The sequence below is a fragment of the Somniosus microcephalus genome, chromosome 31, assembly GCF_052327205.1.
Source record: "Somniosus microcephalus isolate GS21.2 chromosome 31, FLI_Smic_1.0, whole genome shotgun sequence".
NCBI lineage: Eukaryota > Metazoa > Chordata > Chondrichthyes > Squaliformes > Somniosidae > Somniosus > Somniosus microcephalus.
Window position 1 is genome coordinate 41,794,423 of NC_141017.1, and position 16,323 is coordinate 41,810,745.

At 53.4% G+C, this 16,323-nt stretch overlaps 1 protein-coding gene across 6 annotated transcripts in view; it reads right to left on the reverse strand.

Moving 5' to 3' along the window:
• The window catches only part of kcnt2b (potassium sodium-activated channel subfamily T member 2b), a 116,890-nt gene that overhangs the window by 30,570 nt on the left and 69,997 nt on the right, over positions 1–16,323 (reverse strand). For all 6 annotated transcript variants that reach the window (XM_085971939.1, XM_085971936.1, XM_085971937.1 and 3 more), the window contains 4 exons: positions 15,768–15,932; positions 14,089–14,225; positions 12,936–12,999; positions 9,290–9,398 (listed from right to left, as the gene is read on the reverse strand). In XM_085971939.1, coding sequence (XP_085828065.1) covers positions 9,290–9,398; positions 12,936–12,999; positions 14,089–14,225; positions 15,768–15,932 — 475 coding nt within the window. The remainder of the gene's footprint in view (positions 1–9,289; positions 9,399–12,935; positions 13,000–14,088; positions 14,226–15,767; positions 15,933–16,323) is intronic.

Consider the following 16,323-nt stretch of genomic DNA (forward strand, 5'->3'; position numbering starts at 1 on the left):
GTTTCAGGAGCACCTGCAGGTGCGAGGTCTCGAATGGAGACTGTGTCCTCCCGCCCGTCCGGGTACACCACGTAAGCATACTGCGGGTTGGCGTGGAGGAGGCTCACCCTCTCGACCAGGGGGTCCGCCTTATGGGTCCTCACGTGCTTCCGCAGTAGGACGGGACCTGGAGAAGTCAGCCATGTTGGTAGCGAAATCCCCGACGTGGACTTCCTGGGGAAGGAGAACATTCTCTCGTGAGGAGTGGCATTGGTGGGTGTACAGAGCAGCGACCGAATGGAATGGAGCGCCGCAGGGAGGACCTCCTGCCAGCGGGAGGTCGGAAGGCCCTTAGATTTTAAGTTTAAAAGGACTGCCTTCCAGACTGTCGCATTCTCCCTTTCCACCTGGCCGTTACCCCGGGGGTTGTAGCTGGTGGTCCTGCTTGTAGCAATGCCTCTCGCGAGCAGGTACTGCCGAAGTTCGTCGCTCATAAAAGATGAGCCCCTGTCGCTATGGATATAGCTAGGGAAACCGAACAAGGCGAAGAGGTCATTCAGACATTTAATGACCGTGGTACTGGTCATGTCCGAGCAAGGGATGGCAAACGGGAAACGGGAGTACTCATCAATTATATTGAGGAAGTACACATTGCGGTCAGAGGAGGGGAGGGGCCCTTTAAAATCGATGCTCAGCCGCTCGAAGGGGCGCGTGGCTTTGATCAGGCTCGCTCTGTCTGGCCTATAAAAATGCGGCTTGCACTCGGCACAGATCTGGCAGTTCCTGGTCATGGTCCTGACCTCCTCGATGGAGTAGGGCAGGTTACGGGATTTGATAAAATGGAAGAACCTGGTGACCCCCGGGTGGCAGAGGTCATTGTGGAGGGTCTGTAGCCTATCAACCTGCGCGTTGGCGCACGTACCACGTGATAGGGCATCTGGGGGCTCATTGAGTTTCCCGGGCCGGTACAAGATATCGTAATTGTAGGTGGAGAGTTCGATTCTCCACCTTAAGATCTTGTCATTCTTGATTTTGCCCCGCTGCTTATTATGAAACATAAAAGCCACTGAACGCTGGTCAGTGAGCAGGGTAAATCGTTTTCCGGCCAGGTAATGCCGCCAATGTCGCACGGCTTCCACAATGGCCTGGGCCTCCTTTTCGACAGAGGAGTGTCGAATCTCGGGGCCCTGGAGGGTCCTTGAGAAAAAGGCCACGGGTCTCCCCGCCTGGTTAAGGGTTGCAGCTAGGGCAAAGTCGGATGCGTCGCTCTCCACTTGAAAAGGAAGGGACTCATCCACAGCGTGCATTGTGGCCTTCGCAATGTCTCCTTTTATGAGAGTGAAGGCTGCACAGGCCTCTGCTGTCAGGGGGAAGGAGGCGGACTTGATGAGGGGTCGGGCTTTATCCGCATAGTTGGGCACCCACTGAGCATAGTAAGAGAAAAACCCCAGGCATCTCTTCAGTGCTTTCTGGCAGTGGGGGAGGGGGAGCTCCATAAGGGGGCGCATTCTATCGGGGTCTGGGCCGATGACTCCGTTCTCCACTACGCAGCCAAGAATAGCGAGGCGCGTAGTACGAAACATACATTTGTCTTTGTTGTATGTGAGATTCAGCCGCTGGGCCGTCCGGAGGAATTTCTCTAGATTAACGTCGTGGTCCTGCTGGTCGTGGCCGCAGATGGTGACGTTGTCTAGATATGGGAAAGTGGCCTGGAGCGCGTTCTGGTCAACCATCCGGTCCATCTCCCGTTGGAAGACAGAAACTCCGTTGGTGACGCCGAAGGGAACTCTGAGAAAGTGATAGAGCCGACCGTCAGCTTCAAAAGCTGTGTACTGGCGGTCCTCAGCCCTGATGGGGAGCTGGTGGTATGCCGACTTCAGATCAATCGTCGAGAACACCCGGTATTGTGCTATCTGATTGACCATGTCAGATATGCGGGGGAGTGGGTATGCATCTAGTTGGGTGTAGCGATTGATCGTCTGGCTGTAGTCAATAACTAGGCGCTGTTTTTCGCCAGTCTTCACTACCACCACTTGTGCTCGCCATGGGCTGGTGCTACTTTCAATAATCCCTTCCTTCAGGAGTCTCGCTACCTCGGATTTAATGAAGCTCCTATCCCCAACACTGTAACGCCTGCTTTTGGTAGCGATGGGCTTACAGTCGCGGGTGAGGTTAGCGAACAAGGAGGGGGGGGGGACTTTAAGGGTGGAGAGGCTGCAAATGGTGCACGGCGGGCGATTTAAAAGCTGCTGGCTGCAGACTGTGAGTGGGGGGAGGGGTCCGTCATACGCTAATGTGACACTCTTAAGGTGGCACTGAAAATCCAACCCCAGTAGAACGGCAGCGCAGAGATGGGGCAGGACCAGAAGTTTAAAATTTTTGTATTCTGTGCCCCTTACTGAAAGGGTCACTACACAGTAGCCACCGACGTCCGCTGACTGGGCTTTGGAAGCCAAAGAGATCCGATGGCGCGTCGGCAGGACCGGGAGAGAGTAACTGCGCACCGTGTCGGGGTGGATAAAGCTCTCCGTGCTCCCGCTGTCAAAAAGGCAGGTAGTGGCGCGGCCGTTTACCGTAATATCCATCATGGACCTGGACAGTTGATGAGGGAGAGATTGGTCCAGCGTCACGGAGGCCAGCGTATGGTCGAGCGAGTCGATGTGGTCGTCAGATGAGGCGGTGGTTGAGTCCGGCTCCCCCGTGGTTGAAGTCGGAGGCGTCCAAGATGGCGGACAAAATGGCGGCGCCCACGGTCCCGATCCCCACGCGGCTGGGGGAGCCCAAGATGGCGGACAAGATGGCTGCGCCCACGGTTCGCACGCAGCGCTGCTGGCGTTAGCGGTCTTCCCTTTGCAGGCGCTAACGTAGTGACCTTTCTTCCCGCAGCCGGAGCAGGTAGCATTCTTCGCGGGGCAGCGTGCTCTAGGGTGTTTAGCTTGGCCACAAAAATAGCATTTTTGTGCCTTGGACATCGCTGCAGCAGTCGGAGGTGGCGGTCCCATGGCCCAAGATTGCGGCGTCCACGGCGCGGGGCGATGAGGGGAGAAAGCGTCCATATTTCTGTGGGCCGCGTCGAGCGAGAGCGCGAGGGACACTGCCTTTGTCAGGTCTATTTCACCCTTCTCCAGCAGCCTCTGCCGGGAGTAGTCGGACCTTAGACCCGCAACGAAAGCGTCTCGTATCAATCCCTCCGCATGTGCCGCGGCCGATACTTCCTTGCAGTCGCAGCCGCGTCCGAGTACCCGCAGTGCCCGTAGGAAGGCTTCCACCGATTCCCCGGGCTGCTGTCTGCGAGATCTTAAAAGGTGCCTGGCATAGACCGTGTTAACCGGGCGTGCATACTGCCCTTTCAGTAGGTCGATAGCCGCCGCGTAGGTCGTCGCATCTTGGATTAAAGTATAGACTTGGTGGCTCACCTTCGAGGCCAGGATTTTCAGTTTATTTTCATCAAGAGTCACGGTCGAGGCTTCCAGATACGCCTCAAAGCAACGCAGCCATTGTGCGAATTTAGTCGACGAACCCGCTTCTTGGGGGTCTAGGTCCAGGCATGTTGGTCTGAGGGCTCGCAGCAGCGCCTGCTGCTCAGCGTTTTGCGCCATCGGTTGATCAGCATCCGCAGCCAACATTTAACTTTGGTAATAAAATTGATGCACTATCAATTGCTACAAAAGACTGGAGATTGAGAAAGTAATAAACAGGCTTTTATTACCAAAGAACAGAGCATGCCTCTTGTGGTTGCCTGGTATCCAAAAGGGCTGGAGGCTTCTGAGCAGCGACCTTTATACCCAGCCATGAGGGTGGAGCCAGGGGCGGAGTCAGCTGAGGCATGCACAGACAAGTACAACAATATGCAAGAGTGAACAACAGTACTAACAGTGAACAACAATACTAACAACAGTGGTTTACCACAAAAGGAGGGAGGCAGAAAGCAGGAAACCATAGGCCAGTTAGCCTAACATCTGTCATTGGGAAAATGCTGGAGTCCATCGTTAAGGAAGTAGTCGCAGGACATTTAGAAAATCATAATGGGGCAGTAATTCCTCCCCAAACGCGTGAGTACGGAAGGGGTACTCACGCGTCTGGCTGGAGGAAATGCCGGTTTTCAGCATGCACAGCGCATGCGCTGAAAACCGGCATTTCCTCTCCTCCAACCCAAGAGTTGAAGAGGCTAGCGCGTGCGCTGTAGGGGGCAGCGCGTGCGTCTTGGATTTCCTCTGTTTTGGGGGATTTGCGCATGTGTAAAGGCCTCCGGTCTTTACGCTTGTAAAAAGCACACGTAAGTATTTATTTTTACAGGTAAGTGGTGTTTTAGTGTAATTTAGAATTTTTTTTTCCCACAGGTTTATTATTTTAAAGAATCTACAATAAGGTAAGTTTAGTTTTAGACCCTTTTTATTAAAAATTTATTTTTTTCAAAAAAAAAAATTGTTTAAATTATTTTTTTAAACTTATTTATACTTAATTTAATGATTGGGATGTTTTTAAAATTTTTATTTAAAGTTTAAATAGTGTTTTGGGCCCCCGTAGTTTTCATGAGTTTGACAGTTCTTACTCTCAAACTCATGAATGAACCTTCCCCTCCCCTGATTGGTTGTACAGTGCTCACCTGATCCCAGCCGGCACATCGCACTAACTACGCCGCTGGATCAGGTAAGCACAGCGCGCCGACATCTGAACCGGGCCTGTGACAGGAAATGCAAGCAGGCCCGGGCTTCAGATGTCAGCGCGCAGGGTGAGTGCAGATCGGGGGCTTGCACCCGCGGGAAGCCCCCGACACCAAGTTCTGGGCCATTACAATCAAGCAGAGTCAACGTGGTTTTATGAAAGGGAAATCGTGTTCGACAAATTTACTAGAGTTCTTTGAGGATGTAACGAGCAGGGTGGATAAAGGGGAACCAGCAGATGTCGTGTATTTGGATTTCCAAAGGCATTCGATAAGGTGCCACATAAAAGGTTACTGCACAAGATAAGAGCTCACGGGGTTGGGGGTGATATATTAGCATGGATAGAGAATTGGCTAACTAACAGAAAACAGAGAGTCAGGATAAATGGGTCATTTTCAGGTTGGCAAACTGTAACTAGTGGGGTGCCACAGGGATCAGTGCTGGGGCCTCAACTATTTACAATCTATATTAATGACTTGGATGAAGGACCGAGTATAATGTAGCCAAATTTGCTGCTGATACTAAGATAGGTGGGTTCGCAAGTTGTGAGGAGGACACAGAGTCTGCAAAGGGACATAGATAGGTTCAGTGAGTGGGCAGTAAGGTGACAGATGGAGTATAATGTGGGAAAATGTGAGGTTATCCACTTTGGTAGAAAGAATAGAAAAGCAAAATATTATTTAAATGAAGAGGGACTACAGAATGCTGCGGTACAGAGGGATCTGAGTGTCCTTGTACATGAAACACAAAAAGTTAGCATGAAGGTACAGCAAGTAATTAGGAAGGCAAATGGAATGTTGGCCTTTACTGCAAAGGGGGATGGAGTATAAAAGTAGGGAAGTCCTGCTACAACTGTACAGGGCGTTGGTGAGACCACACCTGGAGTGCTGCGTACAGTTTTGGTCTCCTTATTTAAGGAGGGATATACCTGCATTGGAGGCAGTTCAGAGAAGGTTCACGAGGTTTGATTCCTGGGATGAAGGGATTGTCTTTTGAGGAAAGTTGAGCAGGTTGGGCCGATACTCATTGGAGTTTAGAAGAATGAGAGGGGATCTTATTGAAACATATAAGATTCGAGGGAGCTTGACAGGGTGGATGCAGAGAGGATGTTTCCCTCGTGGGGGATTCTAGAACTAGGGGGCATAGTTTCAGGATAAGGGGTCGCCCATTTAAGTCGGAGATGAGGAGGAATTTATTCTCAGAGGGTCGTGAATCTTTGGAATTCTCTACCCCAGAGAGCTGTGGAGGCGGAGTCACTGAATATATTCAAGGCGGAGATAGACAGATATTTGAGCTACAGGGGAGTCGAGGGGTGTGGGGAGCGGGCAGGGAAGTGGAGTTGAGGCCAAGATCAGATCAGCCATGATCTTATTGAATGGCGGAGCAAGCTTGAAGGGCCGAATGGCCGACTCCTGCTCTTATTTCTTATGTTCTTACACCCACCCCTCTTATACACACATAACCCTTACACACACACCTACCCACCCCTCTCACACACACACACACATGTACACCCACCCCTCACACACACACCCCTCTCACACACACACGTACACCCACCCCTCACACACACACCTCTCACACACACACGTACACCCACCCCTCACACACACACCCCTCTCACACACCTACCCACCCCTCTCACACACACACACACACGTACACCCACCCCTCACACACACACCCCTCTCACACACCTACCCACCCCTCTCACACACACCTACCCACCCCTCACACACACACCTACCCACCCCTCTCACACACACACCTACCCACCCCTCACACACACCTACCCACCCCTCTCACACACACCTACCCACCCCTCACACACACACCTACCCACCCCTCTCACACACACCTACCCACCCCTCTCACACACACCTACCCACCCCTCTCACACACACCTACCCCACCCCTCTCACACACACCTACCCACCCCTCTCACACACATACACCTACCCACCCCTCACACACACCTACCCACCCCTCTCACACACACCTACCCACCCCTCTCACACACACACACACATGTACACCCACCCCTCACACACACCTACCCACCACTCTCACACACAACTCTCACACACACACGTACACCCACCCCTCTCACACACAACTCTCACACACACACGTACACCCACCCCTCACACACACACCCCTCTCACACACACACACACACGTACACCCACCCCTCACACACACACCCCTCTCACACACACACACACGTACACCCACCCCTCACACACACACCTACCCACCCCTCTCACACACAACTCTCACACACACACGTACACCCACCCCTCACACACACACACACGTACACCCACCCCTCACACACACACACACGTACACCCACCCCTCACACACACACACGTACACCCACCCCTCACACACACACGTACACCCACCCCTCACACACACACGTACACCCACCCCTCACACACACACACACGTACACCCACCCCTCACACACACACGTACACCCACCCCTCACACACACACACACCCCTCACACACACACGTACACCCACCCCTCACACACACACACACCCCTCACACACACACGTACACCCACCCCTCTCACACACACCCCTCTCACACACACACGTACACCCACCCCTCACACACACACCTACCCACCCCTCTCACACACACCTACCCACCCCTCTCACACACACCTACCCACCCCTCTCACACACAACTCTCACACACACACGTACACCCACCCCTCACACACACACCCCTCACACACACACGTACACCCACCCCTCACACACACACCCCTCACACACACACGTACACCCACCCCTCACACACACACGTACACCCACCCCTCACACACACACGTACACCCACCCCTCACACACACACCCCTCTCACACACACACGTACACCCACCCCTTACACACACACCCCTCACACACACACGTACACCCACCCCTTACACACACACGTACACCCACCCCTCACACACACACGTACACCCACCCCTCACACACACACGTACACCCACCCCTCACACACACACCCCTCACACACACACCCCTCACACACACACACGTACACCCACCCCTCACACACACACGTACACCCACCCTTCACACACACACCCCTCACACACACACGTACACCCACCCCTCACACACACACCCCTCTCACACACACACGTACACCCACCCCTCACACACACACGTACACCCACCCCTCACACACACACCCCTCACACACACACGTACACCCACCCCTCACACACACACCCCTCACACACACACGTACACCCACCCCTCACACACACACGTACACCCACCCTTCACACACACACGTACACCCACCCCTCACACACACACCCCTCACACACACACGTACACCCACCCCTCACACACACACACGTACACCCACCCCTCACACACACACCCCTCACACACACACGTACACCCACCCCTCACACACACACGTACACCCACCCCTCACACACACACCCCTCACACACACACGTACACCCACCCCTCACACACACACGTACACCCACCCCTCACACACACACCCCTCACACACACACGTACACCCACCCCTCACACACACACACGTACACCCACCCCTCACACACACACCCCTCACACACACACGTACACCCACCCCTCACACACACACACGTACACCCACCCCTCACACACACACCCCTCACACACACACGTACACCCACCCCTCACACACACACACGTACACCCACCCCTCACACACACACCCCTCACACACACACGTACACCCACCCCTCACACACACACGTACACCCACCCCTCACACACACACCCCTCACACACACACGTACACCCACCCCTCACACACACACACGTACACCCACCCCTCACACACACACGTACACCCACCCTTCACACACACACCCCTCACACACACACGTACACCCACCCCTCACACACACACCCCTCTCACACACACACGTACACCCACCCTTCACACACACCCCTCACACACACACACGTACACCCACCCCTCACACACACACCCCTCTCACACACACACGTACACCCACCCTTCACACACACACCCCTCACACACACACGTACACCCACCCCTCACACACACGTACACCCACCCCTCACACACACACCCCTCTCACACACACACGTACACCCACCCCTTACACACACACCCCTCACACACACACGTACACCCACCCCTCACACACACACCCCTCACACACACACGTACACCCACCCCTCACACACACACGTACACCCACCCCTCACACACACACCCCTCTCACACACACACGTACACCCACCCCTCACACACACACCCCTCACACACACACGTACACCCACCCCTCACACACACACCCCTCACACACACACGTACACCCACCCCTCACACACACACCCCTCACACACACACGTACACCCACCCCTCACACACACACCCCTCACACACACACGTACACCCACCCCTCACACACACACCCCTCACACACACACCCCTCTCACACACACACGTACACCCACCCCTCACACACACACACATGTACACCCACCCCTCACACACACACCCCTCTCACACACACGTACACCCACCCCTCACACACACATACAGGATGTACCTGTCCCCAGTCCCTGTTATACGAGATTTACCTGCAAATTTCACATGGAACTTGTTTTCTGGTTTGAGAATCTGAACGTAGAGAGGACAGTTGGGGGCAAAGTCCTTCACTGCCCAGGCGCGCAGGATAGTCTGATGATCCTGAAAGAAAACCAGTGTTTTAGGAAATATTTTGCAACTAATGGAATGATCTGGATTGATCAGTGTGGAGATGATTCCCCGTATTAGCCTCAAGATGGGGAAGATTTTCTCCTCGTTCTGTTCATCCCCTCTCCCCCCTCGAAGATGTGACCTTTGCTCAGGTCAATTCCACAGGGGTCAGGTGCCATCTGCTGCGCTGTCCAAGGGGTCGTTTCTCTTTGTGAGCCTAGACAATATGTACCAGCGAGATATGTAACCAAGGGGCCATTACAGCCAGGCGTGATCCTGTCCACACCACATTCCAGCAGCAGTTACTGGGCATTGAGCAGAGGCAGGAACCTTGGCTGATTTCCCTTCCCTAATGCAGAGCACTGGAGGCCCACTTTCTGCCTCAGCTCACCCACAGATCTGGGACTCTCCTCGTTTATACAGATCAGTGTCATGCAGGGCAGGGCAATGCAGGGCAGGACAGGGCAGGGCAGGGCAGAGCAGGACAGGGCAGAGCAGGGCAGGACAGGGCAGGGCAGGGCAGAGCAGGACAGGGCAGAGCAGGGCAGGACAGGGCAGAGCAGGACAGGGCGGAGCAGGACAGGGCAGAGCAGGACAGGGCAGAGCAGGACAGGGCAGGGCAGGACAGGGCAGAGCAGGACAGGGCAGAGCAGGGCAGGGCAGAGCAGGGCAGGACAGGGCAGAGCAGGACAGGGCAGGACAGGGCAATGCAGGACAGGGCAATGCAAGACAGGGTAGGACAGCACACAGACAGGTGTATGTTACAGACAAGATAACACATGGAGCAGCGAATGTTACACACAGGATTACACACTGGCTGAGCATCTTCCACACAGGGTGACAGAGACTCAAACACAGCCGGGAGTGTTACATACGCTCCTTTGATTAGGCTTTTGGTCACCTGTCCTAATAGCTCCTTATGTGGCTCGATGTCAAATTTTGTTTGATAATTTGCTCCTTTCAAGCGCCTTGGAACGTTTTACTATGTTAAAGGCGCTGTATAAATGCAAGTTGTTGATGATAAAAAAAAAGTTCAGAGTGTTACACACGGGATAACACAAGTTAGAATTAGGGTTACAAAAAGAAAATACTGCAGATGCTGGAAATCTGAAATAAAAACAGAAAATGCTGGAGACACTCAGCAGGTCAGGCAGCATCTGTGAAGAGAGAAACAGAGTTAACGTTTCAGGTCGATGACCTTTCGTCTGACGTCTGTCTCCAGCATTTTCTGTTAGAATTAGGGTTAGTGGTTTGGGGGTTAAGGGGTTATAAACCATTATTGATGTCACTGCCACTAGAGGAGTCACAAAGCAGCCTCGTGAATTGTTTATTGGAGGAACCTTCATTCTGGCCCGAGCCCTTTTTCCTCACTTCTTTCACATCTCTACATTTCTCACAGAAAATGACATCAGGAACTTTAGACTTTGGGATTTTGGCACAAGCCCCAGGTGGACCCAGGCGTTGCCCTGGTTACATTCCATCTTCAGGCTGCCTTACAATAAGATGTCACCAGATCCCACCAGTCATTATCTGATTCCGCCGTCAAATCTTCATCCATAACCCACCTCTCGCCTTCACTGGAGCCGCTTGCACCACCCTGACCATTCTCCATACTGAGACTATTTTATAGTCATGGTGCAAGTGTTCCCTGGATTTGGTGTCTCGGTGTCAGTGGTCCCTGGATTTGGTGTCTCGGTGTCAGTGGCCCCTGGATTTGGTGTCTCAGTGTCAGTGGTCCCTGGATTTGGTGTCTCGGTGTCAGTGGCCCCTGGATTTGGTGTCTCGGTGTCAGTGGTCCCTGGATTTGGTGTCTCGGTGTCAGTGGCCCCTGGATTTGGTGTCTCGGTGTCAGTGGTCCCTGGATTTGGTCTCTGGGTGTCAGTGTTCCCTGGATTTGGTCTCTCGGTGTCAGTGGTCCCTGGATTTGGTCTCCGGGTGTCAGTGGTCCCTGGATTTGGTCTCTCGGTGTCAGTGGTCCCTGGATTTGGTCTCTCGGTGTCAGTGGTCCCTGGATTTGGTCTCTCGGTGTCAGTGGTCCCTGGATTTGGTCTCTCGGTGTCAGTGGTCCCTGGATTTGGTCTCTCGGTGTCAGTGGTCCCTGGATTTGGTCTCTCGGTGTCAGTGTCCCTGGATTTGGTCTCTGGGTGTCAGTGGTCCCTGGATTTGGTCTCTGGGTGTCAGTGTTCCTTGGATTTGGTCTCTCGGTGTCAGTGGTCCCTGGATTTGGTCTCTTGGTGTCAGTGGTCCCTGGATTTGGTCTCTCGGTGTCAGTGTCCCTGGATTTGGTCTCTGGGTGTCAGTGGTCCCTGGATTTGGTGTCTCGGTGTCAGTGGTCCCTGGATTTGGTCTCTGGGTGTCAGTGGTCCCTGGATTTGGTCTCTGGGTGTCAGTGGTCCCTGGATTTGGTGTCTCGGTGTCAGTGTCCCTGGATTTGGTCTCTGGGTGTCAGTGGTCCCTGGATTTGGTGTCTCGGTGTCAGTGACCCCTGGATTTGGTCTCTGGGTGTCAGTGGTCCCTGGATTTGGTCTCTCGGTGTCAGTGGTCCCTGGATTTGGTCTCTCGGTGTCAGTGTCCCTGGATTTGGTCTCTGGGTGTCAGTGGTCCCTGGATTTGGTGTCTCGGTGTCAGTGTTCCTTGGATTTGGTCTCTCGGTGTCAGTGTCCCTGGATTTGGTCTCTGGGTGTCAGTGTTCCTTGGATTTGGTCTCTGGGTGTCAGTGGTCCCTGGATTTGGTCTCTGGGTGTCAGTGTCCCTGGATTTGGTCTCTGGGTGTCAGTGTTCCTTGGATTTGGTGTCTCGGTGTCAGTGGTCCCTGGATTTGGTCTCTCGGTGTCAGTGGTCCTTGGATTTGGTCTCTCGGTGTCAGTGGTCCTTGGATCTGGTCTCTCGGTGTCAGTGTCCCTGGATTTGGTCTCTGGGTGTCAGTGGTCCCTGGATTTGGTGTCTCGGTGTCAGTGGTCCCTGGATTTGGTCTCTCGGTGTCAGTGTCCCTGGATTTGGTCTCTGGGTGTCAGTGGTCCCTGGATTTGGTGTCTCGGTGTCAGTGGTCCCTGGACTTGGTCTCTCGGTGTCAGTGACCCCTGGATTTGGTCTCTGGGTGTCAGTGGTCCCTGGATTTGGTCTCTCGGTGTCAGTGGTCCCTGGATTTGGTCTCTGGGTGTCAGTGGTCCTTGGATTTGGTCTCTGGGTGTCAGTGTCCCTGGATTTGGTCTCTAGAGTGTGTGAGACCGAGGCCGAGTGCGTGAGACCGAGGCCGAGTGCGTGAGACCGAGTCCGAGTGCGTGAGACCGAGGCCGAGTGCGTGAGACCGAGGCCGAGTGTGTGAGACTGAGGCCGAGTGCGTGAGACCGAGGCCGAGTGCGTGAGACCGAGGCCGAGTGCGTGAGACCGAGGCCGAGTGTGTGAGACCGAGGCCGAGTGTGTGAGACTGAGGCCGAGTGTGTGAGACCGAGACCGAGACCATGAGACAGACAGACAGAATGTTTTAGACAGACAGCGTGTGTTAGACAGACAGTCGGAGGTACGTACAGCTGCTATTCTGTCCACTTCAAACCGGTTACTAAGAATAAAGCAAGCTTCTGCATCATCCATTCTTCGACAGTCAATGGGAGGAAACATAGGGGGTGGAGTTAAAAGTTAGGAGGAAAAACAGGACGACATGTTAGCAACAGTCAGATCATCAGAAAAATCACTTCACAGGCAACAAATGGCTGGAGGTAAATTGCTCTCTGTGCCTGACCAGGCCACACTTTGGGCGATGCCCTCTTGTTTTGTGTCCTGTCTTTCTCAGTCTTATTCCTCGGCTATCTTCTCTTCTCATCCTGTTCCTGTGTGTGTGCGTCAATAATTTTAAAAGGGAGTTGGACGGGTACTTGGGGGTGAGGAACTTACAGGGTTATGGATAAAAAGCGGGGGATGTGGGACTAAACACTACTGCTCTTTCAAAGGGCCAGCACAGGCACGACAGGCCGAATGGCCTCCTTCTGTGCTGTAAGTTTATGATTCTATGTGTATGTCTCTTTGTCCAGATATGTGTCCCTCTATTTCAATGCGTCTCTCAATGTGTGTTCTGTCTGTATATATGTCTCTCTATTACAATGTCTGTGTTTCTGTGTCTCTCTCACTAGGTGACTTTCTCACTGTTCTACTCTGTACATGCTTCTCTATGTCTCAATGTGTGTGCCTTTCTCGCTGTCCCTTTTTGTCTCTGTATCTATATGTATCTGCCTCAGTGTCGTTCCCTCGCTCTATCTATCTATTGATATATTAATGTGCCGCTATCTTTGCCTGTCTATTTCTGCCTCAGTATGTGTGTCTGCGTGTGTCTCTCCCTTGCTCATTCTTTCTGTCCCTGTCTCGGTGTATCTGTCCCTCTGCCTTCACGTGTGAGCCTGTCTCTCTCCCCCATCTTACTCTCTCTGTCCTATCTGCATGTAAACCCGTCTCTCGGAGTCTGCACTTTCAGTCAGTCGCCACTGAACGACGACAATCAGAATTCAGCTGTCCCTTTGCACAGTTTTATCTGACAGATTAGGAGGTCATGGCCTCCAACATCAAATAACAGTCTCATTACGACATCAGCAGGTTAGCAACAGAGCTGAGTATCGAGTGTCAGCAGCAGGCAGCTTGTTATCACCAAGGTTTAGCTGCGTTTATATTATCCTGTACAGCCAAGACTAACTTTGCCCTCATCAGATCCTGGTCCTTCAGTGCGGATCCGTGCAGATAGATGACTCTCTGTGACCACAGTGGGATCTGCAGCGCGCGCCGAACCTGGACATCCATCTCCGAGGGGCAGAGAATCACAACGTAGTAATCCTGGGGTCAGAACAAAGTGTGCATCAGTGCGTGGTGATGGAGCAAGAGGGCCACATGGTACAGTAACTGGGCAACTCTGTCACCAGACTCGTAGGAGAGGCTACTGGTCACATCATCAGCACAGACTTAGCAGTCATTTCACTATCTCCCTCGACTCACACATCCAGTCCTCTCAAGCCACAACTTTGGCCCAAACCTCGTCCTGTGACTGCAACAATGCCCAGAATCCAAGAATAGAAAGATCGGCACCACCCCCACCCACCAGGCTCCCACAACCAGACACACACTCACCAGGCTCTCACACTCAGACACACACTCACTAGGCTCTCACACTCAGACACACACTCACCAGGCTCTCACACTCAGACACACACTCACCAGGCTCTCTCACTCAGACACACACTCACCAGGCTCTCACACTCACCAGGCTCTCACACTCAGACACACACACCCACCAGGCTCTCACACTCACACACACACTCACCAGGCTCTCACACTCACACACACACTCACCAGGCTCTCACACTCACACACACACTCACCAGGCTCTCACACTCAGACACACACACACACCAGGCTCACACACACAGACACACACTCACCAGGCTCTCACACTCAGACACACACACACACCAGGCTCACACACACAGACACACACTCACCAGGCTCTCTCACTCACCAGGCTCTCTCACTCAGACACACACCCACCAGGCTCACACACTCAGACACACTCACCAGGCTCTCACACTCAGACACACACACACACCAGGCTCACACACACAGACACACACTCACCAGGCTCTCTCACTCACCAGGCTCTCTCACTCACCAGGCTCTCACACTCACCAGGCTCTCACACTCAAGACACACACACCCACCAGGCTCACACACTCACCAGGCTCACACACTCACACACACACACACACCAGGCTCACACACACAGACACACACTCACCAGGCTCTCTCACTCACCAGGCTCTCTCACTCACCAGGCTCTCTCACTCAGACACACCCACCCACCAGGCTCACACACTCACCAGGCTCTCACACTCACACACAGACACACACTCACCAGGCTCTCTCACTCACCAGGCTCTCTCACTCACCAGGCTCTCACACTCACACACACACTCACCAGGCTCTCACACTCAGACACACACTCACCAGGCTCTCACACTCACACACACACTCACCAGGCTCTCACACTCTCACACACACTCACCAGGCTCTCTCACTCACCAGGCTCTCTCACTCACCAGGCTCTCACACTCACACACACACACACACACACACCAGGCTCACACACACACACACACACTCACCAGGCTCTCTCACTCACCAGGCTCTCTCACTCACCAGGCTCTCTCACTCAGACACACACCCACCAGGCTCCCACACTCACACACCCACACATCAGGACAAACCCGTGTAACCTGTAGGACATACAGGACACAGTCTTGTAACCTGTCAGCGGATGTATGTTGCTAAGTGCCCTGTCAGAGGGAGAATGAATTATAGCACACTGAAGCGCTGTTGTGCAACCTGTAATCTTGGGTGAGCATAAATTTCATTCAGAAAATCCATGAGAAGGTCGATTTTCAGAGCGCTAACGCACAAGACAACATGTTTCTCTGTCTGCGCTCTGTAACGGCTATAGTTGCCTCCAGATTTCTGCCTCTCCATCCACAGGTATGCCAGCTGCTCAAACTGGGGAAAAAGCAAAGAGATTAGCACATAAGGGATAGTGAAACCCCTTGAGAAAGAGGCAGAAACCATTCTATCACTATCAGAAATCATGACACAAATGCAAGAAATACTGACGATGCTAAGTTGCTTGGTTGCTGTGATACTGAGATCATTCCACCCCCAGCAGAGTGAGCCATTCTCAGTCAGGGGGACGGGAGGGGCTTCAATGGGCTGCAGCACACCTGAGTGAGAGAAATCAGCCAGGGTTCCAGCCCCAATCATAAACCAGTGACCCTGCTGGACAGTGCATGTGTGGACACATCAGGAGCACCATCAGGCTTGGCTGTGATGACATCAGTGGAGGGGTCGAGGGAGGTGGGGTGGCATCAGTGCACATGTGGAAGCTGACGGT